Source organism: Thalassophryne amazonica, chromosome 17 (genome assembly GCF_902500255.1).
Source record: "Thalassophryne amazonica chromosome 17, fThaAma1.1, whole genome shotgun sequence".
In the NCBI taxonomy this organism is placed as follows: Eukaryota; Metazoa; Chordata; class Actinopteri; order Batrachoidiformes; family Batrachoididae; genus Thalassophryne; species Thalassophryne amazonica.
Window position 1 is genome coordinate 22,587,818 of NC_047119.1, and position 24,450 is coordinate 22,612,267.

Genomic DNA, 24,450 nt, shown 5'->3' on the forward strand with positions numbered 1-24,450 from the left:
CTGTCCAAGTGGCTGGTCTCAGACGACCTTGGAGGTGAACATGCTGGATGTGGAGGTCCTGGGCTGGTGTGGTTACACGTAGTCTGTGGTTGTGAGGCTGGTTGGACGTACTGCCAAATTCTCTGAAACGCCTTTGGAGACGGCTTATGGTAGAGAAATGAACATTCAATACATGAGCAACAGCTCTGGTTGACATTCCTGCTGTCAGCATACCAATTAAATGCTCCCTCAAATCTTGCAACATCTGTGGCATTGTGCTGTGTGATAAAACTGCACCTTTCAGGGTGGCCTTTTATTGTGGGCAGTCTAAGGCACACCTGTGCACTAATCATGGTGTCTAATCAGCATCTTGATATGGCACACCTGTGAGGTGGGAATGATTATCTCAGCAAAGGAGAAGTGCTTACTATCACAGATTTAGACTGGTTTGTGAACAATATTTGAGGGAAATGGTGATATTGTGTATGTGGAAAAAGTTTTAGATCTTTGAGTTCATCTCATACAAAATGGGAGCAAAACCAAAAGTGTTGCATTTATATTTTTGTTGAGTGTACATTATGCCAAAATCCTCATTTTACAGTGATTTCATTTACTGCCCCCTAGTGGTTGTGTGAAGGACCCACAATACAGTGTAAATAATTCAGTAGCTAGGCATATCGTGTGCATGTTAATTATAGCAAAACTGTCCACAAGTGTGCACACCATGCTATGAGGTGTTTGTCGTTTGCATAAATACCTAGAATATGAAACCCAATTTCTGGATGACATTAGTACATTAAATACATAAATATGAATCATGAATGAGCAATTTTACACATTCGCACATTCTTTATTCAATCAATGCATCTCTGTTTTATTTAAATAAAAAAAGGACAGTTAGCTTTATCAAGAATAAAAAAATTACAATTTCTGATTGCAATAAGTTCAGTATTTTAAGAGCAACACAATAAAAAAAAGAACTGAAACATGGTAGACAACTTTAGATACTTATGTCATTCCTTTTAAGAATATTAATGAGTTAATTCATAGTTTCTCTGCAATATAGAGTCTATATTATATATTGAAATATTTACAGTGTTTTAGAACATTACAATAATTTAAGGATGTCAGTCAGTCTTCTTATCTGCTGCTGTAGAAGATCCATCTGTGGTGACCAGACCATTGCTTTCAGGCTGCAAAGCAAGAGTTAAAAAAAAAAAAATTAAATAAATTTAAAGCTTAAGCAAGAAACAGTATACCCCAAAACAAGTCTCACACAAACACACACACACGGTTTCATTAACATTTGAATTAGTTTTCAGTGACTTACCTTACATGTTCCATTACACTTTTCAGTAACCTTTTGGCCATCACTGCCCGTCTCTTGGACAGCTTTCTTGGTCCAAAACCGACTGATTATTGGTGAAATGAAAGGATAGATGATAGGCTCCAGGAATCTCTTGTAGACCCACAGCAGGACAGGAATGACAATGCACGGAATGCACACCATGGCTGCAGCTTATACAGGCTGTCCTAAACAAGTGCCTGCAGCAAAAATAGAAAGGAAAAAGGGGATGGTAACGTCGACAAAAGGAGCACAACACTTAATTGCAAAAATCATGAGTAATTTCAGTTTATCAAGGGGGTGGGACTGAGACACTACAAATTGTCTTGTTCCAGAGTAGTGCTTCACAATTGGCACAATAAATAAGGAAAAACACCATTTGCACACAATATGAGGAGAGGTAAGATTTGACCATTAGCTGAAGTGCTGACAGTGTTTTCACAGCGAGCAGAGCGGAAACGCAGAACCAGGAGCTCAACATTTGCATTTTATTTTGTCAAACTTTTTGTTTGTGAAAAAGCCAGAAAAGCGTATAATCATACAGCACATCATTGTTTTCCTCATATCATGCAGACCTATTCCAGACTGTCAAATGTTGCATTTCAGTCTGTAGAGCGATCTAAAGGTCCCACCTTGGGCTAATGGAAGCTGTGGATTAAAAATAAATGAAATTAATCGATCCTAGAAGAAGTCATCATCAGAGAAAATCTTATGTAATAATTCTTCACATAATTAATTGAGACCTACTGCAGCCTACTTGAACTACGCCTGTAAACAAATACCGTCTGTGACGTCTATGTTTAAGAGAATATTACGTAACAGCAAAAGTCAACCTGCTTGTCATGAACTGGTATGACTTTTGCTTTTTAGTGCCAAGACTTGAGTGGTTGGTTTTGTTTCACCAAGACTCAAAAATAAAATTAAGTTTAAAAAGAAAAAAATAGTTAAGGATGACTTGATACTGGCTTTGTTCTTCCCCTATGTAACAGGCGCCAACTGTATATCTTTATTCAGAACGGTCCACATAAATAGACGTGTAGTACAGCATGAACAGACCCTGTATTTTTCAGTGGAGTCCTCACACGACCATTTCCCAATCATACTGTTTATTATACAAGTACTGTACATGTGACGACAATTTTCAGCTGTCAATGTCAAGCACTGGTTGCGTTCCAAACCTACGAGTAATATATATATATATATATATATATATATATATATATAAAATGTGTGCGCGTGTTAGCATTAGCTCCGTTAACTACCTACCTAGCCTGACTACAAACTTTTAGTCTCACCCAGGATTTAAAGAAAATAAAGACTCTCACCTTGGCAAGATATCAGCAAAATGACACTTCGTCCACGTACTTTATAAACACAAACCCAAAACTAAGCCGTCGGTCACTGACTTCAGCACAGTCAGAAAGATCTGGAATACGACGGCGCATGCGCTTTACGTATTTCCGCATTTGGAAGGAAGCGGGAAGCGGCGCTGGCATTTTTTATTTGTAACTCTGTAAGTAACTCAATGTTATTTGTGTAAAGTAGTGCAGCGTAGTTGATAGTGGGGTTAAAGTCCCTAAAATTACGTGCCAAATAGCATAACATAGAAGACTTATTTTTAGGGTTTAGCTTATCAGTATTATATGTTGGCACTCTCCCACAATGCACTGAGTGCCATAGCAACCAGTACGAAGGGTAAACCAAAATGTGCAGTGTTTCTGTTCAAAGCTGTGGTTTGTCATATAATCATACTCAAAATCTGTTACATTGGTGATTGCACTAATTCGCCCTATTCAGATATCTCATAATCCCTTGTGCTATCAAACAACATGGAGAAAACACATGACGACAATTGCAAATGAACATTATATTACCAAAATGTAAATTTTTATGCATTTCATAACATTTATAAGAGACTGCATGCAGGAGAACACTTGCTAAACAAATAATCTGTGTCTACTACCTTCTACCTGCGTGGAACTTCATAAAGGCAAACCGAATTTCAGACATCTTATATATACATCGTGTATATATATATATATATATATATATATATATATATATATATATATATATATATATATATATATATATATATTAGTCTGGAACAAACAGCATTAACAGTGTTGTAAAGGACAATAAGCAGGCCGTTAAGAGGTCATACTTTCCCCCGGAATGAAATTAACAGGAAGTGATTGCAGCTCACAGCAATTCCCATTGTAAATAACAGTGAAATCACTTGTGATTCTCGCATGTTTACATAAAACAAACATAATAACAATGTCTAAAAACCTAGATAATATATTCAGGAGAGTTTTAGGTTGAGGTGGACGATACCGGGAATTTTGGTATTGATCTGATACCAAGTAAATACAGGTCCAGTATCACTGATATCGATACCAATACTTTTTCATATTTAAGCTTCATAGATCCAACGGATCCAAAAGACAGAGGATAGAATTTCGCCAAACATTGTACGTGACAACAAAATACTTTATTATCACAGTCATTTGTTTCAAAAAATATCATTCAGCACAACTTAAAACAAAATCTCCTGAGGTAGAGGGCTGACAAACCACAATACAAGGGTGCGCTGCTCCGTGTTGTGTGACACAGCGCAGCGCTGCTCTTAGAGACAGAGAGTAGACTTTGATGAATCTGCATGCGCAGCAGGCAGTGCGTGCGGGAGAAAAACAAAAAGCTTGAGTATCGACCTTTTTACACGAGGATCGTTCAGTATCAATATCAGTGTTGGTATCGATATTATCAGTATTAGGATTGATCCGCCCACCTCTAGTTTTAGGCACAATTTTACCTCTTTAAGTTCTACCTTGCGATGTTAATGCTATTGTCTGTGCAGCAGTTAAATTGCAGCGTTATCTGAGCGTGTCAATGCAGTTCTCAGTGTTGTTGACATCTCACTGTGAAAGCCACCTCTCTGAGATTTTGCGGGATCCGAAGATTCAATAGGGCGAATAATTATAAAAAGAGAGATCCCTCATTTTACTTGATCCAGAGTGATGCAACTGAACCAGAAAGAAGAAAAGTGGCGCCAGCAGATTGGAAGAGATGCTACTCCAGCTAGCGCCAAAGTACTATGGTTGTCATTACGTTTGTGCTGCACTTTTAGTAGGTGTGCTGTTGATTGGCATTCCACATGTGCCAGTGTAGCACAAATTATATATTTTTTTCTTATTTTAATAATAAGATATTTTATGTCTGTATCAGGGACAAAGTTTTGGATCACACTATGAATTTATTCCAAAGAGCACAATTTTTTCATTCACGTGGATCTCAAGTTTTAGTAATATATTTTCATACATTAAGGTATATGACACGTTTATTCTCATCTTTCATTTCCATGTTGTATGTACTGGGCACTGCAGCAGCTGGTAGATCCCCTAACTGCCACACTGAACTGCCACACTGACCATTTTAAAGATTGTGGCACTGGGTTGCTACATCTCATGTGATTGACAACATGCCATTATACAGAATGTTTGAATGGTCCATGCTAAAATGTGTTAAACCCACATCTAAAATCTTGAGAAACACCTGTAATCTATGCTCGTAAGGTATTTGTGCTACCCTGTGTAAAGACGGTGATGTAGAATTGCTCGATAAGGGCACACCACTGGTAATACGTAATCTTTGTCAATGTTGTCTATGTAAACATGAGCTACTCAAGCTCTTGGCAAAAGTCTGCTATACCTGCATTAATGGTAAATTCCACCAGGTGGAGATATTGCTCCATTTCAAGAACCTTAAGTTCAGGCTGCTGTGGGACAAGATGACTAACCTGTTTCTTATATTAGTAGATTCCTTTCTAACCTGTTTCTTTGTTTCAGTGCTGTGATGCCTCTGTCGACTCATTCTCAGACTGATGATGAGCAGTACATTTTTGTGTCCAGTTTGGATAATGCTCGCAACCTCTCTAACATGCTGAAAGCAATCGCCTTCAAAGACCATGCCATCTTCATGGCCACTCCCAATGGGCTGAAGGTTACTGTGGAAGACTCCAAATGTCTACAAGCCAATGCCTTCATCCAGGTGTGTTAGGAACCGTATGCATATTCCTGCAAGAAAATCAGAGGGACTGCTCATCCCTACAGATAATTAATCAGTGTTTTATCTCCAAATTATCTCAGGAGCTAGGCATGTTTACTTAACTTCCTTAAATTGTCAAAAAATGTAATAATTAGAGATTAATTCAATGTTTTTTTTTTTTAATATTTAAGCATTTAGGAATTGCAGCCATTTTTATAATTCTTCTATTTTCAGAGGCCATAAGTCATTTTACAATTGACTGACAAGCTGTTTCGTGGCCAGGTGTGGTACATTCCCTCATTATTGCTTGGCAAATTAAGCAGGTATAAGGTTTGGAGTTGACAGGCATTCATAGGCACTCTCAGTATGAGGTCTCAGTTCATTTGTAATGGTGGAGGTTGGATTGCCTCAAGGATCAACTCTGAACCCTTTCTTTTTTGCAATGGTGATGGACAGGACTTTGTATGATATAATGCAAGAGTTTCTATGGGCTGTGATGTTTGCAGATGACTACAGTGTGTAGTTGGGAGCAGGTTGTGGCAAGCCTAAAGAGGTGGAAGTATGCTTTGGTTTCAAATAGAGGTGAAAGTGGATGAGTTTGAATATTTGGGGCCAACTGTTAAAAGTAATGGAGAGTGTGGTTGAAGGTAAAGGGGAGAGTGCAGGCAGTGTGGAGAAGAGTGTCGGGAGTGATTTTTGAAAGAAGAGTATCCACAAGAGTAGAAATGAAAGTTGACAGTGGCTTTCTTCAGGATGGACAAGAATGGAAAGGATTAGGAATAAGCATATCAGAGGGACAGTGGAGGCAGCAAAGTGAGCGAGGTGAGATTGAGATTGTGCATGAGCAGAAAGGGGATGGGGGGGTTATATTATCAAGTGAAGGATGCTGAGGATGGAGCCACCATGCAGAATGAGAAGAGAAAGGTAAAAAAGGAGCTTTATGGGTGTGGTGAAGGATGACATGCAGGCAGTTGATGTGGCAAGAAGATGCAGAGGACAGGGTGAGATGGAGACAGATGAACTCCTGTGGTGACCCTTAACAGGAGCAGTCAAAAGACGTTATACATCTGTAAGCTACAATTACAATGGTTCAGTTGTATACATTCACATTGGGGATCAAGTTTGATCTCTGAAAATAATTACAATTTCTTTTTGCAATACTCCAATATTGATATAGAAGACTCCATTAACATTATCTTTGGAAAAATGAGCAAAAATAATGTTAAATAAAGAATTACTCACTGCTGGTATGCAATGGCCTTTAAGATAGATATTATCTGCATTAGTGTTGAAACAATGTGTTGAAGGTATTAAATCCTAAGCTTTACCATTGTGCATCAACAAGGAACTTATACAAAAAGCAGCAATAGTTAGTGAACCAAACAAGTTAAAAAAATTACTTTGTGTGTTGTATTCTCTATAATAGTGACATTTAAAAGAAAATTTGGTTTGTGTTCCTTCTAGGCTGACATCTTTGAGGAATTCACGATTAAAGACGATCTGGTGGGTTTTCAGGTTAATCTTACTGTTCTGTTGGATTGCCTGACTATTTTCGGAGGAAGCACAGCACCAGGTAACAACAAAAGAAATCTTAATGGTCGTAAATAATTATTGAAGGTGAGAAACGCAGGAAAAAAAAGAACAGCACTTAGAGCCCACCTTTCCAAGGAGACTTTTTTCAGTTCTGGAAAAGATATATATACTCAACAAAAATATAAATGCAACACTTTTGGTTTTGCTCCTATTTTGTATGAGATGAACTCAAAGATCTAAAACTTTTTCCACATACACAATATCACCATTTCCCTCAAACATTGTTCACAAACCAGTCTAAATCTGTGATAATGAGCACTTCTCCTTTGCTGAGATAATCCATCCCACCTCACAGGTATGCCATATCAAGATGCTGATTAGACACCATGATTAGTGCACAGGTGTGCCTTAGACTGTCCACAATAAAAGGCCACTCTGAAAGGTGCAGTTTTGTTTTATTGAGGGGGGATACCAGTCAGTATCTGGTGTGACCACCATTTGCCTCATGCAGTGCAACACATCTCCTTGGCATCATCTGTGAAGAGAACACCTCTCCAACGTGCCAAACGCCAGTGAATGTGAGCATTTACCCACTCAAGTCGGTTATGGCGATGAACTGGAGTCAGGTCGAGACCCCGATGAGGACGACGAGCATGCAGATGAGCTTCCCTGAGACAGTTTCTGACAGTTTGTGCAGAAATTCTTTGGTTATGCAAACCGATTGTTTCAGCAGCTGTCCGAGTGGCTGGTCTCAGACGATCTTGGAGGTGAACATGCTGGATGTGGAGGTCCTGGGCTGGTGTGGTTACACGTGGTCTGCGGTTGTGAGGCTGGTTGGATGTACTGCCAAATTCTCTGAAACGCCTTTGGAGACGGCTTATGGTAGAGAAATGAACATTCAATACACGAGCAACAGCTCTGGTTGACATTCCTGCTGTCAGCATGCCAATTGCACGCTCCCTCAAATCTTGTGACATCTATGGCATTGTGCTGTGTGATAAAACTGCACCTTTCAGAGTGGCCTTTTATTGTGGACAGTCTAAGGCACACCTGTGCACTAATCATGGTGTCTAATCAGCATCTTGGTATGGCACACCTGTGAGGTGGGATGGATTATCTCAGCAAAGGAGAAGTGCTCACTATCACAGATTTAGACTGGTTTGTGAACAATATTTGAGGGAAATGGTGATATTGCGTATGTGGAAAAAGTTTTAGATCTTTGAGTTCATCTCATACAAAATGGGAGCAAAAACAAAAGTGTTGCGTTTATATTTTTGTTGAGTGTACATTAAAAAAATTGACTTTTTTTTTTTTAAATTGAAAACACCCTTTCATGCCATGTTAAACATTGACAATTGACTCCACAGCTTAATAGGCTCTTAAAGTGTCTTATAACGTTTATATTCACCTGTTTTAATGAAAATCAGTGGTCATCTTTCCAACAGTTCAAATGGACAGTAAAATGTACTGAAGGTAAAAATACACTTGTTTTCTCTTGACTAATTAGTCATCTTTCAGCATAGATAGGAGGCGCATGATTGTAGTTCACCTCGTCGTCATCATCCTGCTGATATTTTCAGGAGTGTCAACAGCCTTGCGGATGTGCTACAAAGGCTATGGTTACCCTCTGATTCTGTTCCTGGAGGAAGGTGGAGTCGTGACTGTGTGCAAGATCAACACACAAGAACCAGAAGAGCCAATCGACTTTGACTTTAGCAGCAGCAACGTTACAAACAAGGTAAACTGCTCATTTTGCAAACTAATTCAAAGGTAAATTATTAGATTGAATTTTTGCAGGATGCACTCTGTATATCATCAGTGCTTGTATTTAACATCTTTCTGACCCTTTTAAAAGGTGATCCTGCTGTCAGAGAGTCTGAAAGAAGCCTTCTCTGAACTTGATATGACCAGCGAGGTGCTGCAGATCACAATGTCCCCCAGCCAGCCATACTTTAGGTGTGTGGATGGTCAAACTCATATCAATGACTATAATTAGAATGTAGTTTTATATGAAATAAGTAGTTCAAAAATAGACCTGCTTCTACTGCTGTGTATGTTGATAGTGTTGGCTTGTCTCTAATAAAATCGCTTTCATCAAGTACTGTTCTACCTACTGCTGTTACCAAAAATACCTCTCTAGAAGTTAAATTGTTGAAATAACACTGGTCAACACAATTTTTCTTGCATGGAGTTTTTCCAACAAATTTGGGGTAATTTGGGGGCCCTGAGTCCGCATTTGGTGTTAGTTTTTCCCAATCATCACATTTTTTGAGATATGAAAACACACTTCTCATATCAAGCATTGAAGCAAAAGCTGCAGTCTCGTACACCTCTTCGGCACCATAACAGATAATTATGCCTCTTGGTCACTTTTTTGTGAGCCTGGCTTAAAAACTATGCTTTTGAAGCTGCTTTTGTGCATGATTAATGGCATCAAACTTGTAAGTGAATGAGAAACTTGTGTAGTCATCAATACAGAACATGCAGATTGCAAAAAAATGTGATGCGGTAGAAAAATCTGAGGTCAGCTTCGGATTCAGCACCCAAAATTACCCTAAATCAGTTGTCAAAGTCCATGCAAGAAAAAAAAAAAATTTGTTGACCAATAATATAGCAACCTTTTGATTCTGAAATCACTGAAGTTATTTTGAAATATTATTTGAATTTCCAATTTTATTATTTTTCTACCTTTCAGATTGTCCACTTTTGGAAACTCTGGAAATGCACATTATGATTATCCTAAAGATTCAGACATGATGGAACTATTCCAGTGCACAAAAACACAGACCAACAGGTTGGAACATAATGGTAGTTGTGAACATGTTTCAGAGCAATGTTAGCAATATAGCATGGATGGTCAGCCTTGTGTCATAGAACAATTTGTAGGTTTTCCACACAAGTTGACAGCTGATTTGTAGCATTTTGAGGTTTCTCATGCATTTTTCAAGAATAAATTTCATTGTTGATTGTTTGATGGTTGAAGTAGCTCAGTTAATGGAATATGACTTAAGTTTCTTTTAATGTTCTCTGCCTCTTATGTTCTTTCTTGTCTTCTAACAGGTATAAGATGTCTTTGCTGAAGCCATCTACCAAGGCTCTGGCTTTGTCCTGTAAAGTGTCTGTGAGAACAGACAGCAGGGGCTTCCTCTCCCTACAGTATCTGGTCAGGAATGATGACGGACAGATCTGTTTTGTAGAATATTATTGTTGCCCTGATGAGGAGGTGGAAGAGGACTGACAAGTCCACCTGCCACCACAACATTAAATGCAACAGCAACATGTTATCGTGGCATTATGGAAAGCCAAATCTTCCACGACAGACGTTGCAGTCACTTGGACTAAAACTTACTAACAAATGTGGGCCACCATGAATATGATGGCATGATTACATCAACATGTCACATTTGAGTACAGATTTGGTACCAGACCAATGGAAAGATGACCACACCCACCATTTGTGTATTCATACTACTGTTACACACTGGTCACAATAAGTTTTTGAGGCTGCACTATTTTTAAGTTTAACTCAGTCTGCATGTAAACATGATTTGGTTCTGAAATTTTTCTTTCTACACTGGAACAAAGATGTTCTCAGAGCACTTTATCACAGTCTGCCACCTTTAAAGCCTTCAAAACCCCACTGCTTCATGTGATTGATGTACAGCCCATTTATGCACCTAAATCAGGTGTTCATTGGGTTTGTAGTCCAGCTATAGCGGATACATGTGTAGACCAGGTTTCATGCATTCATTAGGTGCATCTGTACAGTCACTTGTTTTAAAGTGAACATCAGATACTAAAAACAAGTTCAATTTAAATAAATCATTTTATACTGAAGGATTTTTTTTCCCCCCTTTTATTAAAGGATCAAAGCTGAGTCCTTATTGGGCAAATACAATCTGAACACTCCTGAGTGGAATTCAGTAAAATGAAAACTTTTTAAATCCACAACATATGAAAAGGGAAACTGAAGACAAACGATTTTTCAATTCCTAGAAAACAGTATATGACATTAACTTTTTAAGTCTGTCCGTACGGTTGTCTGCGTGCCTTCTGCATCCTTTGTCTTTTGAAAGGCTTGTGTTTGTTCTTTTTGACCACCTTTGGTTCTGGTGGTTCTGTCTCGATACGAACAGGCTTCTCCTCTGCTGGTGTTAAAAAGACGTCGGCTGCAACATCTGTGTTCAAATCATCTTTCACTTCAGTCTTCTTCATTTTTTGGAGCTCCTTCACCATCTGCTTCTCACGCATTCTGGCTGATGCAGTCATTCGGATCAGTCGCCGCTGCTGTACGCGTGAAAAAAAGAAACGAAAATGATCAGACAACTTAAATCATACAGCATGCATTTAATTGGGATGTGAAACCCAAATCTTTAATATATTGATATGAACATTAAATTTTTAATATCAAATGTTAATTTCTTTTTTCACTGGCACTGATATGGCATTTAATGGAATTTACCATGTTAGGAGACTGAAAGCTTGAGCTTTCGTAGAGTGTGGGTCCTCCAAAGCTCCCCTGAAAGATCTTGATGAGGTTGAGGACAAAGCGAGGCCCAATCTCCACTAGAGAAGCGTCTTCCTCAATAATCTGAAAGTGGCAAACACACATCTTCAGAGCAAACACTGCACAAGTTGCGTTGGAAGTTGGCCAGGTGTGAGAAGAAGACAGGATGATATAGTGATGGTTGAGTTCCTGTAGCGACACGTAACAGGATCAACCAAAACAAGAAGGGGAAAAAAACAACAACAAAAAAAAAAAACATGACACCTCACAGTTGTTAAACCACATTGAAGCTGCATGGTAACTGAAAGGGGACCATCCAATATGGAATACATTTTATTGAAACCTTGGTAGGTTTAAGGGTTGTAGCAGAATATAAGTTCTTTTAGCTGTTCCCTTTTTGCTGGGGGTTGCCACAGCAGATCAGCATGTTGATTTGACATGTTTTACATCAGATGCCACAACTGATGCAACTCTCTTTTACATGAAGAATAGGCAGGGGTGGTCCTGATCTAGGAACCTTCTGTTTCGGAAGTAGATACACAGCCAACCTGACCAACACACTGCCTACCAGGACGCGTGCAATCAGCACTAAGAATTAAATATGCAATGGGCAACATACAATGTCAGAAAGTGCCACTGCTCATCAAGGAATGAAGCATATGGATTTTGTTCTGGTCTCACTGCATTTTAAAATCAGGTGCTTCTTTTGGACCAGGCAGGTCTCTATTTTTAAGAAATCAACATATGCACTACAGGTTCAGGTAGGAGCTTTATGGACTAAACGTGACTCGGTTCTAAACTCTGATTTACATAATTTAGGCGCCAGTCTTCATGACATGATGACCAGCTGAACTAGTTTTACTTGACTGTTCTTACTGATTGTTGATTATGGATGAGAAGGCCAACTAATAAACATTTTGCCACATATTGTTCCTTAGTCTCACCAATTACAGTAGTGTTCAGAATAGTAGTAGTGCTATGTGACTAAAAAGATTAATCCAGGTTTTGAGTATATTTCTTATTGTTACATGGGAAACAAGGTACCAGTAGATTCTCATAAATCCAACAAGACCAAGCATTCATGATATGCACACTCTTAAGGCTATGAAATTGGGCTATTAGTAAAAAAAAAGTAGAAAAACTGGATGTTTTAGTCACATACCACTACTATTATTCTGAACACTACTGTTATGTGTTCAATGTATTTAAAGAGCAGCAGATTTAGGTTTGTACTTTGCCATTCTGACAGCAAAGAGCTTATGTCTGCTCATCTTATTTACCCAACAACATGCCAACTATGCAAATACATACCACCTTTTCCCACCCAATGACGCCTCACATTCTGCCACCCGCTCAATCACTCACTGATGACAGCATGCTGCTGTACATGTGCTCAAATGTTTACTGGGAGCAATTCTGGGATGAAGAAACTTTCCAAAAGGGCCAAAGTGATTTTCCGGTTTAATGGAAAATTGAACCCTGGATCATCCTAAGGACTCAACTTGACCTCTTTAATCTCTGGACATACATGTGCTACTTTTTCTTAAATTCAAATATTTAAATTCCAAGACAGGATTGTCTCAAGGCACAAACCCGGGAAAGGGTAGAGAAACATTTCTGCTGCTCCGAAGGTCCCAATGAAGCACAGTGGCCTCCATCATCCGTAAACGGAAGGTGTTCAGATCCACCAGGACTCTTCCTGGAGCTGGCCACCCATCTAAATTGTGCGATCGGGGACAAGGGCCTTAGTCAGGGAGGTGAGCACGAACCTGACTGTCAGTCTGTCAGAGCTCCAGCATTTCTCTGTGGAGAGGAGAACCTTCCATATGGACAACCATCTCTGGTTGTCAAGCAGAGGGTCACCCCTTTGAGTCTGGTCTGCTTGAGGCTTCTTTCTCATATTCATCAGAGGGAGTTTTTCCTTACCACTGTTGCCTGTGTGCTTGGGGTTGGTAAGGTTAGACCTTACTTGTGTGAAGCGCCTTGAGGCAACTTTGTTGTGATTTGGTGCTATATAAATGAAAATAAATTGAAATTGGAGCAATCCACCAATCAGGCCTGTATGGTAGAGTGGCCAGACGGAAGCCACTCCTTAGTAAAAGGCACATGGCAGCCCACCTGGAGTTTGCCAAAAGGCACCTGAAGGACTGTTAGACCATGAGAAACAAAATTCTCTGGTCTGATGAGACAAAGACTGAACTCTGGTGTGAATGCCAGGCGTCATGTTTGGAGGAAACCAGGCACCATCCCTACAGTGAAGCATGGTGGTGGCAGCATAATGCTGTGGGGATGTTTTTCAGCAGCAGGAACTGGGAGACTAGTCAGGATTGAGGGAAAGATGAATGCAGCAATGTGCAGAGACATCCTGGATGAAAACCTGCTCCAGAGTGCTCTTGACCTCAGACTGGGGTGACGGTTCATCTTTCAGCAGGACACTGACCCTAAGCACACAGCCAAGAAATATGTCCTTGAGCAGCCCAGCCAGAGCCCAGACCTGAATCCAACTGAACATCTCTAGAGAGATCTGAAAATGGCTGTGCACCAACGCTCCCGATGGATATTTTCTCACCGGAGGGTTCGCAGCCTGCAGAGCGCTGTTATCTAAAGCGGTTCTGTTTGGCTCTTCACACCCAGGGAACTTTGTCAAACTAACACCATCTTACAGGCAACAAGCATTATTTTGTTCATAAAAACTGTTTCGTCGTTAACAGGCTTCTGCTCAAAATGCAGTTTGTCTGCTTTCATCCATTGCTGTTTTTTTTTTGCAGTAATTAAAGACGACACCGTTAAATGTGTCAAAAAACGTCACTTTTCATGCTGGAATAGAGCCTTAAAGTGGTGTAAAAAATGTAGTTTAGATGCACAAAACGTGTCAAATACACTCTCATGGTTGGGGGAATAAGGTAAGACATTATATTTATCTGCCCAACGGTTGGGCGAATAGCCTTTGCCATTTTTTTTTAAGTCTATGACATTTGTACCAAATGCAGGTAGAAGCTCCCTGCACACTTAAAATGTCGAAAGATTCTGTTCTCCAGTATTTTAACATGTATCCTGTAACATGTAGTGAATGAACACATACAGTAAATAAGTCTGTCCTCTCCAGTTTATTAACACTATAAACAGTAAACGCTGTCATACACTGATTAAACTTTAGTTACCTGTGATGCACCAGATCAACACAAAAAGCAAATTTGTTTTGCTCATCTAAAAATAATATCACATACATAATGCAAAAGGAGGAACAGATGTTTGAAATTAGCTGGTTTGTCAGTTTGTTTCATTTCCAAAGTCAAGGTCTAGTGGCCGCCAAGGTCGCTGCTGCTCATAGTAGCATTTAAAGGACATTTTCTAGTTTGCATTACTGTAAATTTTAAAGTTACAATTCTAGCTCCAAATATCAGTTATCAACCTCTTTCATTACTAATAATCACTATTGGCCAAGAAAAAATAAAATACTTGTTTAGTTCCAGGACCCTTTACAAAGAGACGTGATAGACTTTACCTGGTAGTTTCTAAACCATATCCTGTTGTCTGCAATGGTGAATGTGAAGACATGGTCCACAAACGGCTGACTCTTCGGGTGGTAGCGTGGAGTCGAAAATGTCTGACAGCAAAGAAAAAAATTAAGCCTCTATTACATTTTACAGAAGTCATCTTCTAATAGAGGTGGGCGGTAAACATGGCAGATAATACAAAATAATCTACCCATCACATTATATTATTATCCAGAAGGAAATGTGTTGCACTGCTCAGATGTTCCTTGAAAGGTTTTTTTGTTCTGTTTTTCCCTTTAACTAATAAATGATCTTAAAAGGGCGTTCTATACTGTATGAAATTTCTCAACAGTTAAGAATATAGCTTCGTGCTGAAATGCATTTGCTATGGGAGTATGTCACCCATTCAGAAACACATATAGAAATTTATGTACCAAAGAGTATATCGCAATATATACACTTAGTCTATATTTCAAATTATACTGCAACATAAATTTTAGGCTATACCACCCAGCCCCATCTGCTTAGCCATCAACAATAAGTGAAGCCTGTCACGGTTATGGTCACCATTTGGACAAAATATTATCAGTACCAATCAATGTGTTAAAATGTATGACTATCCTAATTCAGTAAGAATGACCAGTTGCTACATCAAACCAAGTTACAGCCAGAAACACGTTCTGCTGTGTGCAGCTAAAATGCAGCAACAATCGATATGTATATTCTGGATTCTGAAAAGTACCTGTGTGAAGAGCTCCTTTAGTAAAGTGTAGTGAGGCTCTTTGTCAAATTTCTATAGTAGGGAAAAAAAAAAAAAAAAAATTTAAATGCAGTTACTCAGAGTCTGACAATCTATGAATTGCTAATGTGACAATAGGCCTCACTCCCCCGACAACCAAAAGGATTCTCTGGCCACTCAGAGCAGAGCCCGGGTTTTAGCCGACTACAACCCCTGGCAAAAATTATGGAATCACCGGCCTTGGAGGATGTTCATTCAGTTGTTTAATTTTGTAGAAAAAAAGCAGATCACAGACATGACACAAAACTAAAGTAATTTCAAATGGCAACTTTCTGGCTTTAAGAAACACTATAAGAAATCAAGAAAAAAAGATTGTGGCAGTCAGTAACGGTTACTTTTTTAGACCAAGTAGAGGAAAAAAATCAAATCACATCTGCTTGTTAGTCTGCATCTAAAAAGGAGTGATCACACCTTGGAGAGCTGTTGCACCAAGTGGACTGACATGAATCATGGCTCCAACACGACAGATGTCAATTGAAACAAAGGAGAGGATTATCAAACTCTTAAAAGAGGGTAAATCATCACACAATGTTGCAAAAGATGTTGGTTGTTCACAGTCAGCTGTGTCTAAACTCTGGACCAAATACAAACAACATGGGAAGGTTGTTAAAGGCAAACATACTGGTAGACCAAGGAAGACATCAAAGCGTCAAGACAGAAAACTTAAAGCAATATGTCTCAAAAATCGAAAATGCACAACAAAACAAATGAGGAACGAATGGGAGGAAACTGGAGTCAACGTCTGCGACCAAACTGTAAGAAACCGCCTAAAGGAAATGGGATTTACATACAGAAAAGCTAAACTAAAGCCATCATTAACACCTAAACAGAAAAAAACAAGGTTACAATGGGCTAAAGAAAAGCAATCGTGGACTGTGGATGACTGGATGAAAGTCATATTCAGTGATGAATCTCGAATCTGCATTGGGCAAGGTGATGATGCTGGAACTTGTTTGGTGCCGTTCCAATGAGATTTATAAAGATGACTGCCTGAAGAGAACATGTAAATTTCCACAGTCATTGATGATATGGGGCTGCATGTCAGGTAAAGGCACTGGGGAGATTGCTGTCATTACATCATCAATAAATGCACAAGTTTACGTTGATATTTTGGACACTTTTCTGATGTTTGAGGATGATGAAATCATTTTTCAAGAAGATGATGCATCTTGCCATAGAGCAAAAACTGAAAACATTCCTTGCAAAAAGACACATAGGGTCAATTTCATGACATAGGGTCAATGTCAACGAGCAGATGTGATTTGATGCAGGTGTCAGTTTTGGGGATGGAAATTTACAGGGTGATTCCATAATTTATTCCTCAGAATTGAGTGAGTCCATATTTTTTTCCTCTGCTTTGTCTAAAAAAAGTAACCGTTACTGACTGCCACAATCTTTTTTTCTTGATTTCTTATAGTGTTTCTTAAAGCCAGAAAGTTGCCATTTGAAATGACTTTAGTTTTGTGTCATGTCTGTGATCTGCTTTTTTTCTACAAAATTAAACAGAATGAACATCCTCCGAGGCCGGTGATTCCATAATTTTTGCCAGGGGTTGTAGTCAGAGTATCTGCCTGCCATGCCGGAGATCATGAGTTTGAGTCCTGAGTGGGGGGAGTCAATCATAACAACACAGAAGCAGAGAACGTACAAGCTGCTACACTAACATCAACCCAACTTAGAGGTGAAAATATCAGAAACATTACTGCAACTGAGGTGAAAATCATGAATACCAGTGAAACTGAGCAATTCTGTATCCAGTTCCATCAACATGTACATTTCAGGTTCATCATGGGTCAAATTAAGGGCCGAACAATTAACCACATTTCTATCAAAACCACAGTATGACCTCACACTTAGAAAAGCAAACAAGTGCATTTAGGACACGTCATTAGTATGAACAAACATGTTTGGAATAGCATATTTACTGCAGCATCATTATCCATTGACTGATTGTTACACACTTGGGAATAGTGTACAACTTGGAAATGATCAGGTTACAGACCTGGGAAAAATAAATCTCAGTGCAGGTAAGGGAAGATTTTACTGTTCATATTACCCAAAACAGTTCGGAAATTGTGCATGTTTTCCCAACACTGTAAGTGACTGTGTACATTATAACTGTCCTCTCTTAATATAAGATTAACTATGTTACACTAGTAATGTATAGTTGAAGTTAAAGTTTGCTCCGGCACAGGTTCTTACTGATATTAAATTGATAAAAAGACTGACTGGCTGTGTATCAGCAATAAACATAAAGGCACTCGGGTAAGGAAATGCATGGGAAACTAATTAAAAACTAAGCGTTTGGCCTTCAACTGGCTGTATGTTTTGGTCTCAATGTGCCCCAAATTTCCAGGTACTCACAGGATCAAATGACAGGAGCGGTCTGGATCCTTTAAGGCAGTTTCCTGTCATTTTGAGTTCAGCCAGTGTGTGGACTGTGGAGCACATAAAAACAAAGAGTGTTCCTCATCGTGTAAAACTGCTAAACTGTAATGCTGCCAACCTCTCTTTAGGACAATGACAAAAGAAATTTACCGTTCTGAACCAGAAACTTTGCTGATGGTCCGTTTGGACAGTTTGAAATCCTATAAAGTTAAGAAAAAACAGGTTTTAAAACACTTAATATTTGACATGCGACACAACAACAAAGATCATTTTACAATTTTGAGATTTTAGCAAAAATTAAATACTCACCACATATAGAGATCCTGTTTTTTCTTTGCCTCAAAAAAGAGACACTTGTTGCAGTTTTTGATTTCACACACCTGGGAAAAGATGATTATCTTTAACTTTTAACTTGTGAATATAGATATGTTCAAATTTTAAAACAGTATATTTACCTCATTAATTACCAACAGCTTGTCCTTTCTATCCATCTTTGTATCTGGAAAACAAACAAGCAAAAACGTTACAAAACTTCAGGAACTTGCACTTCATTTGTAGAGTAACTATGTATGTTCCCATCAAAGTAACAGAAAATACATGAAGCTCCAAAGATTTTTCTCATCCACACCATCGAGACTGTACTTATCTGTGACTCGAGTAAACAAGAGGAACACTAATCAGCTGAGATTAGTATGGCAATAATAACTTCTACCAGCAAAACCGAGATTTTAACTACAGACAGAAAACCGTGATGTGAAGTGCAGATACCGCCACTGCAAAGGCCCACATAGGCTCAAGGAGATAAACGTAGAAAACTTTCTGTTTCTTCTAATCATCTTTAACATCACCCATTTATATGTTAATCTAAAGAATACAAATATCTAGAATTTTTTTACATTTTGCCTCTGTACACAAACGCAATCAATTTGAAGCAAAACAATCAAGATGTTCTTTCATTCAAGGGATTTAACAAAATATTGAATTTTCTATTTACACATTACAGCCATTTTTATATACTCCCTCCATTTTCATAGCTTCTAAGTAACTGGTCAATTCAAGTCTGTGTGCAGGCTGTTTCGCTGGATCAAACGCAGAATTGTTGTGGGTCCTCAGTTGGTAACCCTGGCAGACAACCTGTTGATCCCCACCCACTGGAAATAAACATTTGTTGCAGCCAGGGAAGGTGTGGAAGTGTCCTTGGCTTTCTCCAGCCACTGGAGCCCTCAGCAATAAGGCACCTCAACACCTCCACATTGGATCTCGTGCAGAGAAATGTACCTCATGTCCAAAATGTCTCAAGTGATGCTCCCTCACAAAGCAAGTGATAATCTGCATCTGAGTCTCCTCAAGTAACCACTCCTTTGACATGAAGTCATTCCAGTGGTCACTCACTCATCTTCAACCGCTTATCTGGGGTCGGGTCACAGGGGCAACAGCTCCAGTCAGGGACCCCAACTTCCCATTCCAGTGGAACACAATCATATTCCAAAGAGAACTAGCACCAAAGAAATCCAGCTGTCACCTAAGGTTGGCATGAAAGCCTTTCAAGCATACAGTAAGACATGAAGCCCCAGGACTGGAAAAACTTGGACCTCCATTCTGTTGCAAAGATATCATCACCAAACTCCCCTGTCCAGTGACCTCATGACTCCATAAGTTCTTCCCAAGAGCGTCTAAACCTCAAAGGCAGAGGAACTGGAAACATGAAAGCCACTGCTGAGATAAGTGAATGTCTTTACAAGTTCAACACATACAGATACACTTCTGATGGGTGACAAGAGGAAGTCACTGAAAGCTTAGATTTTAGTCTCAATCCAAAAATCTAAGTCCTCTTTGGCCCTGAGGCATGAAATGGATGCAAGCCGACAAATCTCCCTGGATGGGACACCAGTCTATCGCGCACATGGCATCCTGTGCGGACCCATTTTGCAGCTGGGTGGACTGAAACATAATAGTTTAAGTGTCTTGTCCAAACACAAACCAACAGCATTCAAACTTAGGTCTACATATTGGCAGGCCTGCTCCTTATCCACTGAGCGACCTGGACAATTGCAACCCCAGACACTCCATTTCCTCACTCAGCTCTCAATTGCTGCCAACAGGGTGTCCAATAATTCGGCAAAGTAATGTGACTAACTAAATGTCAGGATTATCGTGAATGCAAATAGTCACTTTTACAGTCAGTTTTCTTCTGACAAGTTAGGGGATAGGCACATGAACATGTCCAAGTCACTGAATATGTCTTAGAATTAATCCTCTTCAGCCCAAGCAAAATTATAATCGTTCTTTACACATTTTACAAACTTCATGTCTTGACAGTAGCAAGGCTCCCATTTTGAATTAAATGGGAATTGGTCGGTAATTCATGCAGATACAGTTTGTCCACAGTAGGTTCTGTGATAAATGATATGTGCACAACTTAATCATCGGTCTTATCAGACGGTTTCACCATGCAGCAAAGTACAGAAGAGTTGGGAGGGACAGGATTAATTTACATCAATCATTAAGAAACACAATTATGAAACTGTACAATTAATCTGGAGTAGGCAGATGAAGGTGTTACAGGCTTCTGTAGATGTGACTGCAGAAAGTGGGGATTGTGCAAATTCTGTCTGTAGTTACACCAATCACAACTTCATAGAGGCAGGGAAAGATTTTACTACAAGAGTACACTGAGTGCTTACATCACCAAGAAGCACCAATATTTTCCTATCTATCGGATTCATGTGCACCATCCTTTTCATTCTGAGTTGCCCGTTACATTCTGACTGATGAGTTTGAGACATTTCTGTTCAGATTCTCAATAACCGATTATGCCAAAATAGATCCTTGCCATTTGATTGGTGGTTTGTATGTCACATGACATGGATTATTCATACCATTTACCATTGTGTTTCATTTAGCGTGCAATTTTGGGACTATACCTTTTACGCTATCGCACACCGTGACCACCGGGTGTGCTCACACAAGCAGTGATGGTGTTTAGCTTAAAAACAAACATGGTGGGGTTTCTTTTGGTGACAGACGACAATTTAAACAAGTTTATTATTATCAGTACACCGTAAACTGCCTGGAGTCATTTTGCAGTATTCGCTGGGACGTCTGTAGCTGAAGTACAAGAGCTGTCGAATGAAAAGCTTGAAGAATTTCTGTTGTGGAACGCAGACGGCAGCCTGTACACGAAGAAGAAAATGCATGGTGCCAGATACGGACTACATCAGCAGGACTGTTTTTAAAACTCTACCATATACCTTACTGAATTTTCATGCAAAGCGAAACAGCGTCCAGCATCAACAGCATTCAGAAACGCTGCTGCCTTCTCTGGGCCCGAGTTCATTTGAAATGGACAGACGCAAAGTGGAAGAATGTGGTGTGGTCTAATGAGTCCACATTTCAAATTGTTTTTGGACATCATGGACGTTGTGTCCTCCAGATCATCCAGATTGTTACCAGCGTAAAGTTCAAAAGCCAGCATCTGTGATGGTATGGGGGTGTGTTAGTGCCCATGGCATGGGCAACTTACACATCTGTGATGCACCATCAATGCTGAAATGTACATCCAGGATTTGGAGCAACACATGCTGCCATCCAAGCAACATCTTTTTCAGAGACGTCCCTGCTTATTTCAGCGAGACAATGCCAAGCCACATTCTGCACGTGTTACAACAGCGTGGCTGTTGTAACACGTAGTAAAAGAGTGCTGGTACTATCAATCAATCAATCAATTTTTTTTTTATATAGCGCCAAATCACAACAAACAGTTGCCCCAAGGCGCTTTATATTGTAAGGCAAGGCCATACAATAATGATGTAAAACCCCAACGGTCAAAACGACCCCCTGTGAGCAAGCACTTGGCTACTAGACTGGCCTGACTGCAGTCCAGACCTGTCGCCCATTGAAAATGTGTGGTGCACAATACGATAACGGAGACCCCGGACTGTTGAACAACTGAAGTCATACATCAAGCAAGAATAGGAAGAAATTCCACCTACAAAGCTTCAACAATTAGTGTCCTCAGTTCCCAAACACTTATTGAGTGTTGTTAGAAGGAAAGGTGATGTAACACAGTGGTAAACATACCACTGTCCCAGCTTTTTGGAAACGTGTTGCAGGCATCCATTTCAAAATGAGCAAATATTTGCACAAAAACAATAAAGTTTATCAGTTTGAACATTAAATATCTTGTCTTTGTGATGTATTCAATTAAATATAGGTTGAAGAGGATTTGCAAATCATTGTATTCTTTTTTTATTTACATTTTACACAACATCCCAACTTCATTGGAACTGGGGTTGTATATAAAACAAATAATGAATTTTTTTCATGGAAAGAATATTTTAATGGGGTACCATTGATTGATTTGATTTTTGATTTGTTTATTTAGCACAAAATAAAACTCATACAAAAATAATGTATATACATAAAACAATAAAAGAGGAAAAAAATACAATATAAGTAATGTGCAAGGGAGTGGTGGAAGCCAAAAAAGCTTATACAGAATCCACTCCCTAACAAAGCAAACATAACAGAATACAACGGAATTACACCATTTTATCCAGATTATAACAAGTCATTGTAAATACTCCTGCAGGATATTTGCTTTTAGTCCACTTTTATATGTATATTAGGTGATAGACGGATTTACAAGATGTACCGTATCATTCCAAGATTTAACGCCATGGTATCTGATGTGATGCTGATAACAAATCGCTCGATGCAAAGGTAAATGCACAGCCTGCCTGGTCGGATAATTATGAATTTGATGGTTATGCACAAAATAATATTTAATGAAGGAAGGCCACTTAATATCACAGAGCTCTGAAAACAAACGTACAGGTCAAGAACTCGTAAACATTCATCATTTGTATACCATGTGAACAGCTAATGTTCATGGAACAAACCTGCTTTGGAATGTGGCATCATTGTCCTCAGGTCTTTCATCAAGTGTCTTGTTCTGAAGTTGATGCCCCTTGAGGAGAAAATAAGAACTCTTTCCTTGTTTGTCCACTTCCCCTGTGCAGATTACAGAATATATGAATTTAGGCATGACCATGGATTTGCAATTGAGTAGGTGAAACAATTGTGGCAGCTGTATATTGTAAAGTTTCAAGTTCTTGTGTGGCAGGAAAACAAAGCAAAACCGATTTGTGCTCAATCATTTCAAGGCATTTTTTTTTTACCATTGTATCCATTAACACAGACACAAGTCATATTTTAATATGATATTTTAGGATTTTGAGACGGTATAAAATGGCCCAAAAGCGCAAAAAAAAAAAAAAAAAAAAACACGTTTAGCTACACTTCTCCCGTTCGAACCAACAAGTCCTCAAATCACACACCGACACTTACAGAAGAAACTGGTGCTGGGACGGTGACTTCATTTTTCTTCTCTTCTTCAGCTTCTCTCTGTATTTCACCTCTGTCTGCTACAAATTTGGCCTTCTTGGTCTTTTTATTAACCGGACCACGTCCTCCACGTTTTCTTTTCAGCGCCGACATGTTTTCGCGCAGCATTTTAAATCTCGCGAGAGTACAGATTCACATTGATGAAAGGCGATCTGCCTTCGCGAGATTACTCTACCCGAAACACACGTGAGGCGTGGAAGACACACCCTCAAATGGTACAGAATAGAATAGAACAAAATAGAATAGAATAGAATAGAATAGAAATAATGAATGTTTATGAGTTAAATGGTACGAATATTTAATTCGGTGAAAGCTGGAACATACCATTCAACTCAGCGAAAAACATTCATTATTTGTTTTATATAACGGCTAAAATAGATCCTTGTCATTTTTTGATATTAAGACTTACATTTTGGTGTTCCACTGCTGCTAAAGTCCACCACGAATTTTAAATAGGATTCCAAATTGTGACGTGTAGTCCAGTGATGCTGTGCACTGACTTCGTACTAAAAACAAACAACAAAAAAAATACTTTCCAGCGAAAAATCACATCAGCTTTTCATCCTAACAGCTCTTCATGCCTCCAGACTGCTTACAGCGGAGTGGATTTGTGTGTGTGTGTTAGAAGAACTAGCACCGTCAGTTAGCTCTTTCAAATCATTGTCCGTCGCCAACACAAACCATGTTTGTTTTAAAGCTAAGCGCCATCCCGCTTGTGTGAGTGCACCACGCACACCGCGCACATGCTCACACTAGCTTTCAATTTCAGTTTATTGTCATTTATATAGCGCCAAATCACAACAGAGTTGCCTCAAGGCGCTTCACACTAAGGTCTAACCTTACTAACCCACAGTGGTAAGGAAAAACTCCCTCTGAGGAAGAAACCTCAAGCAGACCAGACCCAAAGGGGTGACCCTCTGCTTGGACCATGCTACAGACATAAATTACA

At 39.2% G+C, this 24,450-nt stretch overlaps 3 protein-coding genes across 5 annotated transcripts; 1 reads left to right on the plus strand and 2 right to left on the minus strand.

Moving 5' to 3' along the window:
• Positions 1-1,035: 1,035 nt before the first annotated feature.
• Positions 1,036-13,875, minus strand: LOC117529083 (UPF0729 protein C18orf32 homolog). Of its 3 annotated transcripts, XM_034191787.1 has the most exons (5): positions 13,863-13,875; positions 10,916-10,920; positions 2,650-2,675; positions 1,310-1,524; positions 1,036-1,172 (listed from the first exon to the last, which is right to left on the minus strand). In XM_034191787.1, the coding sequence occupies exons 4-5, from the start codon at positions 1,487-1,489 to the stop codon at positions 1,107-1,109; spliced, it is 246 nt and encodes an 81-aa protein (XP_034047678.1). In that variant the 5' UTR covers positions 1,490-1,524; positions 2,650-2,675; positions 10,916-10,920; positions 13,863-13,875; the 3' UTR covers positions 1,036-1,106. The 3 variants fall into 3 exon arrangements, with proteins under 3 accessions (XP_034047678.1, XP_034047677.1, XP_034047676.1); XM_034191786.1 differs by lacking the exons at positions 10,916-10,920; positions 13,863-13,875 and adding an exon at positions 10,165-10,175; XM_034191785.1 differs by lacking the exons at positions 10,916-10,920; positions 13,863-13,875 and having other exon boundaries at positions 2,650-2,777.
• rad1 (RAD1 homolog (S. pombe)) lies at positions 2,794-10,160 on the plus strand. The gene is made up of 7 exons (XM_034191784.1): positions 2,794-2,837; positions 5,173-5,374; positions 6,836-6,944; positions 8,485-8,642; positions 8,760-8,860; positions 9,600-9,698; positions 9,965-10,160. Exons 2-7 carry the CDS (start codon positions 5,180-5,182, stop codon positions 10,140-10,142), a joined length of 840 nt encoding a protein of 279 aa, XP_034047675.1. The 5' UTR covers positions 2,794-2,837; positions 5,173-5,179; the 3' UTR covers positions 10,143-10,160.
• bxdc2 (brix domain containing 2) lies at positions 10,758-23,609 on the minus strand. Its single transcript, XM_034191781.1, has 10 exons — positions 23,445-23,609; positions 22,997-23,108; positions 18,551-18,594; positions 18,405-18,475; positions 18,246-18,295; positions 18,072-18,145; positions 15,651-15,701; positions 14,917-15,018; positions 11,367-11,495; positions 10,758-11,191 (listed from the first exon to the last, which is right to left on the minus strand). The coding sequence occupies exons 1-10, from the start codon at positions 23,607-23,609 to the stop codon at positions 10,925-10,927; spliced, it is 1,065 nt and encodes a 354-aa protein (XP_034047672.1). The 3' UTR covers positions 10,758-10,924.
• Positions 23,610-24,450: the final 841 nt, after the last annotated feature.

Bases quoted from the DNA above. Each gene is read 5' to 3' on its own strand.
- bxdc2 (XM_034191781.1), bottom strand. From the start codon at position 23,609: ATGCTGCGCGAAAACATGTCGGCGCTGAAAAGAAAACGTGGAGGACGT. The intron at 18,595-22,996 runs GTTTGTTCCATG...TTTGTTTTCCAG, and splicing joins GATGCCACATTCCAAAGCAG to ATACAAAGATGGATAGAAAG. The intron at 18,476-18,550 runs GTAAATATACTG...ATCTTTTCCCAG, and splicing joins AGCTGTTGGTAATTAATGAG to GTGTGTGAAATCAAAAACTG.
- rad1 (XM_034191784.1), top strand. From the start codon at position 5,180: ATGCCTCTGTCGACTCATTCTCAGACTGATGATGAGCAGTACATTTTT. The intron at 5,375-6,835 runs GTGTGTTAGGAA...TGTTCCTTCTAG, and splicing joins AAGCCAATGCCTTCATCCAG to GCTGACATCTTTGAGGAATT. The intron at 8,643-8,759 runs GTAAACTGCTCA...CCCTTTTAAAAG, and splicing joins GCAGCAACGTTACAAACAAG to GTGATCCTGCTGTCAGAGAG.
- LOC117529083 (XM_034191787.1), bottom strand. From the start codon at position 1,489: ATGGTGTGCATTCCGTGCATTGTCATTCCTGTCCTGCTGTGGGTCTAC. The intron at 1,173-1,309 runs GTAAGTCACTGA...CTTGCTTTGCAG, and splicing joins AGTGTAATGGAACATGTAAG to CCTGAAAGCAATGGTCTGGT.